The sequence below is a fragment of the Athene cunicularia genome, assembly GCF_003259725.1.
Source record: "Athene cunicularia isolate RWA chromosome 1 unlocalized genomic scaffold, athCun1 chr1_part2, whole genome shotgun sequence".
Classification (NCBI taxonomy): Eukaryota; Metazoa; Chordata; class Aves; order Strigiformes; family Strigidae; genus Athene; species Athene cunicularia.
Genome location: NW_020799092.1, coordinates 8,767,885 through 8,777,883, shown reverse-complemented (window position 1 = coordinate 8,777,883; position 9,999 = coordinate 8,767,885). Strand labels below are relative to the sequence as shown.

Sequence of the window (9,999 nt, the reverse complement as noted above, 5' to 3'; positions counted from 1 at the left end):
GTTTCAGAATTATTTATTTATATTAAAAAGCATAAAATAATACTTTGCCTGTATTACTGTTCCATACATATTATTCCTGTTTGGTTGTAGAAATTTATCAATTGCATCTCTTCATCATCTCCCTCTTCTGTCCTCAAAATACCCCTGCAAGTCTCTGAGAACTAAATGGATGCCAATATATATATGGATTTGTTTCTTACATTTACCTCTTAGTCTCTGATAATTCTTTCTCATTTGGATCCTTTGCTGTGGAAAGAGATCTCTTGCTCACACTGAGTTGACTGATTTGATGCACAAATTTAAAGGACAGCCCACAAGTCTACGTGTAGGTCAGTCATCGCAGAGAATGTCACGTATAAATGCTTGGCTGTGCTGTGTATAACCATAGTAACGAGTGATACAGCATAGAGATTGCATGGAAAAACAATTCTGTGGTTTAGTTCTTTTTTAATTAAGACAGACAGTGGAAAGTAGTATGATAGTGTGAATCAAAGACTGTGCCAAGTCTCAACTTTGCCACATATCTGATGAATGTCCTTAGAGATGCCACTCTCCCTGTGCACCACAGATTTTCCATCTGCAAAATGGCAACTGCTTCTCTGATGCAAAACTCCTTGAGAAAGATTGATATCAAGTGCTATATAAGAGGGTGGGTGGTACTGTTAACAAATGTTACATATATTAACAACTGTGTTTAGGATTATTTGCAAGATAGTCCTTACATTTATATGAAAACTGTTGGGCACTGGCTGAAAACTGAAATTTTAACACCCTTTTTTTATTTCATAATTGTGGGAAAAGGAGTTTTTCATCCACTTTCCTGTTTGGAGAATTCCTTTGGTTTGTGGTAGAATACTGGGTAGTACAGTTTTGAGGTGTGAGGGAAGAGGTGATCCAGTTTTATTCTATAACGTTGAGAAGGAACCTAGGCAGAAATGTTTGGTCTTGGGAACAGTTCCCTTAAGGGGAAGAAAATATAAAGAAAATGCCTCGCTTCTAAATTGCAGTAGGAGATTACCATAGCGTTTCTTTGCTGATACTTGGAAATTATAGAAAAGATGATGTAGATATAGCAGTTCCACCACATGTGTCCTCCCCCACAAAAGTCTGCATAAAACCAGGTTTTACGTAGAGATTTTTTTCTCTAAAAGTTATGGTTGGCAGAAATATTACCCTCTCTTTTCTGCTAGTAGAAAACATTAGCTACATCTAACCTCAGCATTTAATAGTGATGTATGAGAGTAAAACACTGTTTAATGCTGATGCATATAGCCAGAGAGATGTTCATGTTAGACTATTGTTATGAATGTTTTCATTTGCAATACATTTGACATGTGTGTGCACTTTCACATCAGCAGCTCAGGAATAATTACTGAAAAAAAAGGACTCTTTTGATCTACTTGAATTAACAGAGAATTTTGGAGGACTTTTAGAACGTTTTGAAGTATCAAGCAGAGATTGGGATCATCACAGCTACATCAGGAAGAGGCATGGGGGGAAAATAATCTCACCCCTTGTTAACATGCAGAGTGCATGAGTATTCCATTCTAACTCACATACACTACGTGGCATTGATGTCTTACTGTTTCTGACTTACATTTGAAATTGTGAACTTGTCAGGGCAGGATTCTCTTGATTCCTTTCACATCATAGCAAGAGTAGAGTGGTAATGGGAGATGTGTTTAAGTGTCCAATGTTATTAGCAGTGGGAAGTATTTTATAAGGACCTTACAGTTTTCAGTCCTTTATGTATTTGCCAGGGTTCTGTCCCAAATAATTGTTGGCCTGTTGGGAATTTATGGCTTAAATAAACTGTTGGGGAAGTGTAGAGTTTTTGGACATTTAAGCCTCCTGTTCAGGATGGGGTAAGCAAAAATGTTTATAGCTATGTATGTCGTTAGTCTGCTTTGAATTAGAGTATTTTTCAGAGGTGCGGTCATACTTGTCCTCTTGGGCAGTTGTTTATGTGATGGTCTTTAAACGCACAGATTAGACACTGGAATGGGACACAGTTAAAGTTGTTCTTTATGAGAAAAAAATGTGGATTGAAACATTTTAGGAATTTTAGTGTGTGGGGGTTTTTTAGTTAAAAAAAAAAGCTCCTTATCTGAGCGGGATGTTCAGTTCATTTCCCAGTGCAGAAAAAAATACAGCTTTGTGACATTTTAAAATTTTAAAAAGAAGATAGCTAATGGAACTGCATATATTAAGTACTTGTATAAGTACAGTAAAGCAGTAACTGTTCTAAAAATATAATTATTTTTGTGGTACAGTTTCCTAAGTCAGCAGCTATTTTCTCCCTTAAAATTAGGGAAGCCACAGTTATTTTCCACAAAATGTATGCCAGCCAGAGTGATAGCATACCAGAGAAACCTAATTGATGCCAGTGATCATGAAAACTTGTTTACTTTCTTTAGAGGAGTTCATTATACATTAAATTCAGCAGTACTGTGAATCACATGCTGGTCAGCTATGTAACCTATCATTTTTAAAGGTGGTTTTAAAAATCATCTGAATTTCAGGCTGTTGACATCTGGAAGCTGTAGCTCTTGGAGAGCTACTGAATATTTTTACTGTTTGAATGTCTAACCCTCCAGGAACTGAACATTCACTTTTTCGAACTCTTGTGTACATTTTTTTCTAGGTGGTTAATTGGAAGTTGGCTTAAAAACAATTTCTCATGTTGTAAATGCTTTTAACATAGCAAAGAAATAAAGAAGCATGAACCAAAAGAACTCAAAATCAACCAACCAATACAAAAAACCCAAACAAAACCCAAATCAAACACCACCACCTCCTCAAACAAAACAAAACCAAACAAACTCAACAACAACAATAAAACCAACCTGTCCTCGATTATTGTGAAAATATGTCCTGGATTTTCCCTTAAAGAGAAGATGTTGGTGTAAAATTCTCTGGGCAGCGATTCACTGAAATAACCTTGATAAACACCAATATATTAACTTTTTTATTACAATCTTTTATGAATGTTTTATAGATATTATACCTTGTTGTATATTCCTTTCCAGAGTAGAGAAGCTAACCACAGAAAATACACCACCTCGAGATACAAATAGTATTTCAAACCATCGGGTGCTAATTAAACCAGATGCACAGAATAACCAGAGATGCAAGGAAACAAACAAACATGAGGAGAAGAAAGCTTTGGAAGCCGAAAAATATGGATTCCAGAAAGTTGGGCACGATAAACCGTTAACAAAAATTAACAGTGTAAAGCTAAATCCTTTGGGATCCGAATACAGAACTTTACCCATAAGCACGATTCAGGCTGGACACTTCAGACCACTTCATTTAAACGGTTCTGAGAATAAAGCTGGTGGTGTTGTCCTGGCAGATGCTGGAGATGGAGGTCAGCACAATGCAGTTCAGTCGCATATGGAGTCTGAACGAGTTATGCAGAGAACTAATTCAATGCTGCAGTTGGAACAGTGGATTAAAATGCAAAGAGGAAAAGGACAAGAAGATGAAACAAGAGGGTAAGTACAATGTAAATATTTTTTTTTTTTTGCTAGACTTTCTAGGAAATGATACTTAGATTTCTATCCTGGTTAGATTCTTCCAATTTTGGCACATATTACATAAATAGGTGATTAATTGCTCTCTGTAAGAAGTACCTGGATAACTGCTCAGAACAGATTTATTAAAGTTTCTCTTTTTATTAACATTTGAATTATTATTATTATTAATAAATTAAACTATATTAATAACCTAATTAATAAAAATAACCAGAATCCATTGTTGAGTGTTATAAATTTTTCTATCCTAGCAGAGAAGCGATGTCATCAATCATAACGATTTTTTTCCTCTTAAAATCTGTTCTTGAAATTGCCCTGTCTTTTGTATTTTTGTTTACAAATTCTTTTAATAATACTTTGTTTAAAATTCTTCAAAAATATTCCAGGAAACTTTTAAACTCTAAACAAGCTTTAATTGAAGAGAGAAAGAGAAGCTTTATCTAAAAGTAAGTCATAGAAATCTAACTTGATATTTAAAGCTTCTCTTCTCATGAAAGTAAACATCTCCCAGTTCTAATATTAAGTTCCTGTGCTTATTCATGAATCTTTAAAATTATGTGTGAATGACTGACAATATGGAATTTTGTGCCAACTGCAATTTCTCTGTCTGACGGAAGTGCAGGGATGTTGTTTCCAGGCTGGCCTACAGACAAGCAGCTCTAACAATAAAATATAGAAATTTTTAATACTACATCAGATAGGAAGTATGGAGATCCTATCACAGGAGATTTTGAAGAGCTGGAAATTAGGGCGTTTGCATATAGATAGATGACAGAGCAGAGCTTAAGATAGAACCAAGTTCAGAAAATGTGTTTTCTGCAAATTTGAAAATATGGTGTTTGGGGACTTTTCAGCTTTTGCAAAAACTTGAAAAATTTACATGAGGTTGACTTACACTTGCAAATATTGGTTGAACATTTCTTCATCACCTTTGGTCCTTCGTTAAATATAATTAGGAGTAGTCGATGTGGTGTTTCATGAAATACTCAACATAAGTAGTTTGATGAAGTTTGGACTTGCAGTAGAGACATCGACTTGCATACTCTGACTTTTATTATGCATGCTTGTGTAATGAGAACTGAGAAGGCTCTCTGATGCAATGAACTTTTTTTAAATTGGACTGTAAAACTTGAAACCAAACAGTAGAAATTTGAATAGCAGTGCCATTTTTCATTTGCAAACAAGTATAAAAACACTAAAACTGATTTCATTGTGGGAATCAAATAGAAGGAAGTACTGTTAACAATATGTTGCTAATTAACAATATTTTATTCTTCACTTGTTGCTTAAATAAGGATGGCACTGATAGTACAAAGAGTATTCTTTCAAATGCAGTTCTACATAAAAGTAGCAAACTGACAAAGAATTGGCCTTAAGCTATCTTTTTTGTTTTGTGTGGAAGTGATCTTGAATAACGATCCAAATTTATAATGTGATGTCTTTAGAATGCGATTTCATTTAATTTTTTTTTTCCTTGTTCAGATTGCCAGTTTCTGGCAGGAGACAGAAACTTAAGTAGAATTGAGGTTGGTGAATGAGAGTAGAATGAAAGAAGCTCCAGTTTATGCCCAAGCTTAAGGTTGAGGTGAGAGGTTAGTAAGGCTGTTTTGTAGTAACGCCTGTTCAACTCCTATCTTGAATTTTTGAGAAGAGTAGTCTTCACTTAATGGGAATAAATTGCTGACTTTTAACAAAGATGCTTTCCGTTGTATCTGTCTCCCTAATGTGTTAGAGAAATCATGGAGGACCAAACTGAGTATCTCTGGTGTGACAGACTGAAAAAAAAAATGAGGACTTTGAGAATACTGTAAAGTTAACAAAAATATTCAATTAAATAACTGTATATAAAATAGCAGCTATCAACTGTCCTCAATATGGAATGAGAAGGATTCACTGTAAAAGTACAATTTTTTTAGAGGAACAGGATGATCCCTTAGTAGTTCATTGCCTGAGAAATTAATGAGAATGACAGCAATGAAGTTTTTAATTCTTGAAGCTGTTATCTGCCACTTCTGTGGATCTAGACATCTAGTTTTGCAAGAGCCACGTGCATAAAGACAACTGATGCCTCAAGGAAGATAAACCTTTATTTAAACTAAAAATAATGTTTTTTAAATAAGAAATAAAAACATTCTACTTCAGTATCATTTTATTGAATTACTTTTGCAGAAGTCAATTACAAATTAATGTTTTCACCACTTGAGTGGTCTTTCTCAAATGTGAAAAGATACAGAAGGGTTGCATAGTGCTAAGTGAGGTTTTCTGTTGCTGCTAACAGAGATGTGAGCCTCTGTCTTCCTACCTTGCCCATATAAGCCTCATTCTAAATAATAAGTGCCTGCTGTACAATGCCAGGTTTCTATCTTCATTCTGCCACCCTTTGCTTGATTTGCATATGGAAGTTTTTTATTCTGGGGCAGCTGATATTTGCATCCTTTAGGATGAAGGACTGTTTTGAGGTTTCAATCTGAGGGTATTCATAATGTTGCAGAACTGAGCCCCTAAAGGTTTAGCAGCAAAGCCGTTTTCCCAGATAGTCCAGCTTAGAAAACAGAACCAGTATCACTACCCAACAGTAATCCTAGAGACAACCTCTAATGGTGTCTATAAGGACTTTAAGAATACTGAAAAGTTACAAAACAGGTTCAATTAAATAACTGTAATAAAATAGGAGCTCTTATCTGTCTTCAATATGAAATTAAAATGATTCTGTAAACTCATTTGGAAGCCCTTTTTTTTTCATATGGGAACATTTGGAGGGAGCTATTTATGACAACAGTTGCAGAAAATATTTTGCAGCCTCACAGTGTGCATGACTGCTCGTTTGAGTGGCTGCAGCAGTCTCCCCTCGTGTGCAAGGCAGCTATAAGCTGCAGTACTGTCTGGAGTTGTTTTTTGGATTTGACTAGAATGACATTTTTGCAAGTATCAACAGGACATTGGTGAATCAGTTTTGATTTTAACAAATTACATAAAACAAGGCTTAATATAGAGGCGGTTGGGCTTTTTACAGTTTTCATGGTTTACAAATACAAGATTGATATGTTCCCAAACGTGCTAGAATGTAAGTAATTGTATGCAGACTTTAAATTGCCGTCTTCATGTAGTGAGAACTTCAGACAGCTTTTCAAGTTGTCCAGAATATTTAAAGAAGCCAACAGGATTATGCTGCCTATTTAAATAATAAAATGGGAGAGGAGCTTCAGTGAGTGAAGTTTTTCTTGCTACTGGGTATCTTAATGGAAAAACTAAGCTTTGCCATACATATTTGTGAATAGCTAAAATAATACTTTGAAAGTTAGAAATTGAACTCAATTTGTGTTGGTTGGTTGTTTTTTCCATATGGAGATGGAGAAAAGCCCTTACAGTTAATGGTATGTTACATGAGGAAATTTAGAGGTATTTAAGCAGGTTTTGCAGCAAAATAATAGGATTTAGAATCCATTTCCTTTAGTTTGTGAGAATGGAAAGCTGCCCAATCTACAAAATGGGAATGATATTTCATTAATTCTTGGAAATTAAAGCTTCAGAAACTGTAACAGATTTTGTATATAAAGCTCTTTATAGCAGTTTTCATCTCCAAAATGTTACAGGTGATCATAAATACTCAGCTTAACTATTTTCAGTGAAAAGTGGGCTTTACCATCATTAATTTCCATTATAGTTATTCCATAAGGATCTAACCTGCATAATGCTGGTTTACCTTGCCATTTGCCCAACATCATTTCTTCAGTGGTTTTGTGGCACTGAAATAATTCAAAACCATCTTCAGATTCTCGAGGTGGCAGGGATTTATTTTGAATGAGTGTAGCTGGAAGCTGGCTGCCCCCTGATGGCTCAGTCATGTCCAGCCTGAGATCAGTTTTGTTGGCTCTGGGCAAGCATCTATCATAGGTATGATGAGTCGGCTTTAAGAGGTGCTCATCTGAATTTTAGATAAGGGTTGAATAAATCAATGTTTACAACCTCTGAATAAACAAGAAATGCTTTGTCATACTTAAGCATGCATCAGTACTCAGTATGGAAAATTTTGCATTTCAACTAATGCTTGAAAGTTGCTAAAAAAACTGCAGCACTCCATGATTTTTAATGTGGCAACAAAGAATAAGCCTTTGAATTCATATTCAGGTTGAAAAGCAATACAATATTATTATTAAAGAAATACATTACTATTTGTTTTGCTTGAATAGCTGATATGGAATGACCTGTCCTTGACAATTGCAAAATATATTTTCATTAGACAATTACTGCTATTTTTTCTCGGTCCGCTCTTAAAACAAACAAACAAACAAACAAACAAAAAAACCCCCCACAACCATAATCTTTTTCCATGTCCATAGTCATTGCTGAAGATTTTTTTTTCAGGGAAACAGTTATTTCACTTTTGAAAAATGGGCTTATATGGAAACAGTATAGAACTTCAAAGCTTTCAAAACTTTGACCTACCCAGCGTATAGACAAGTTAGAAGATAGATTTAAACTTCACAGTACTAGACTGTTAAACTGATAAAAAGATGAAATACGGATTAGATAATCAAACGGCTAATCACAGAAAGGATGCAAGTTTCGGCTGCTACAGTGCATTCAATCAGTATAGTTGATTTTTTTTTAAATTGTCGTCTTGATTTTCTTGCATGTTTTTAAAATTACACTTGTAGTATTAAAAAAAAAAAAAAAAGGATTAGTTGGATAAACCTAACCAATATTGACAAACTTTATATTGCTGTAATATTAATGCTATCCACTAATAAAAAGAAAATTCGTGTTTCAGCGTAATCTCATATCAGACATTACCAAGAAACATGCCAAGCCACCGACCTCAAGTTTTACCTCGATACCCAGAAGGGTACAGAACACTGCCAAGGAACAGCAAAACACGGCCAGAAAGCCTCTGCAGTGTAACACCGTCAGTTTACGACAGAGCCATAGGACCGGTAACAGCTGAAGAAAAAAGGAGGTCAATGCGTGATGACACAATGTGGCAGCTCTATGAATGGCAGCAACGTCAGTTTTACAATAAGCAAACAACTCTTACTAGACACAGTACTTTAAGTAGCCCAAAAACTATGATTAATATTTCTGATCAGACAATGCATTCGATTCCCACCTCGCCTTCTCACGGTTCAATCACTGGTTTCCAAGGATATTCCCCACAGCGGACCTACAGATCAGAAGTGTCTTCACCAGTGCAAAGAGGAGATGTAACTATTGATCGCAGACATAGGACACATCATACTAAGGTAAAAATAGTTATTTTAAGAGTTTAAAATCTTATTTACCAGGGTTTTTAATAGAAAATATACAGTTACTTTTGTGTTGTAGTATGTTTTATTATAATGAAGGTTAAGTTACATCACTGTTTTCATAGGGAAAAGTTTGATTTTAAAAACCATTTAAAAATCTAAAGGTTGTAAAAAGATATTTTTCTAATACAGTAGGTGAAAACATGTTATCCTAATATTACGGTCTATATTATGTTTCTCTAAAGTAAAGGAGTCAGTTGGCAAATTATTCAGAATAGTTTGTTTTATGTACAGAAATGTTTTTCCTTTCTAGCTTTTTTAACTGGAAGTCTTAAGAGGACTGAAAATGTTGGGTTTCTTTCCACATCCTGTTTTCTGTTCTTCAACAAGTTTGGGTGCCTTGGATTTCAGCAGAAAACTCAGTGTAGTCATTTCTTCTGATGCATTTCAATTATTATGGAGATCACTAAAGATTAAAGACTATGTGCACATAACCTGAGCACTTGACTAGCATAACTTTGCTCGTCATCATCAGTGAGAGGGAGACACAAAGAATTGTAAACCAGTGTGCCTTATTTAGCTCTGCTGTATCCATGGTGCTTGTTTTTGAGTAGGTTGAAGATAATTACAGAAAAATTATTCTTTCAGTTGGATGTAAAACTAGAGTATGTATAAAATGCTCACGAACATTTCTCCTAAATCTGTGTCAGGTGCCTTTGTGTTTCTTGATGAAGGAAAAAAACCTTAGCTACATCTTAAAGCAGTTTAAACAACTTGCAGCTGATTATTAAGTCTTAAAAAAAAAAAAAAAAAATTAGTTTCTATCAACAAAGGAGTCATTTTGACATCCTTTATGTGTCAGCTGCACTGGAAATTTAGTAGTCAGTGCTTCTCACACATCTGAGAAATATCACTAGGGTCAGTGCTGCAGACCATGTGCTTCCTTGTCCTTTCAACCATGTTTTGCTTTCTGATATTTCTTTTTCCTTATGGAACACTTTATGCTAGTATTTAATTTCATATTCAGTATCTTGTATACAAGACTTCCATTTCCCTTTGTTTTTTCATGCTATTTGGTTTGGTTTTTTTTTTTAGTTAACACAAATAGCTATTGCCATTAACTTAAAAACATAGAGTTGTTAAGTGGTGGGTCATTAGGAGTGTGACTATTTGAAAACAGAATGGTAAATTTAAGATTTAAACCCCATCTGTATAGAGAC

At 34.8% G+C, this 9,999-nt stretch overlaps 1 protein-coding gene across 11 annotated transcripts in view; it reads left to right on the top strand.

The window, feature by feature from the left end:
- PLEKHA5 (pleckstrin homology domain containing A5) overlaps window positions 1-9,999 on the top strand; it is a 187,281-nt gene that overhangs the window by 137,015 nt on the left and 40,267 nt on the right. For all 11 annotated transcript variants that reach the window (XM_026862748.1, XM_026862765.1, XM_026862756.1 and 8 more), the window contains 2 exons: window positions 3,030-3,497; window positions 8,308-8,776. In XM_026862748.1, coding sequence (XP_026718549.1) covers window positions 3,030-3,497; window positions 8,308-8,776 — 937 coding nt within the window. The remainder of the gene's footprint in view (window positions 1-3,029; window positions 3,498-8,307; window positions 8,777-9,999) is intronic.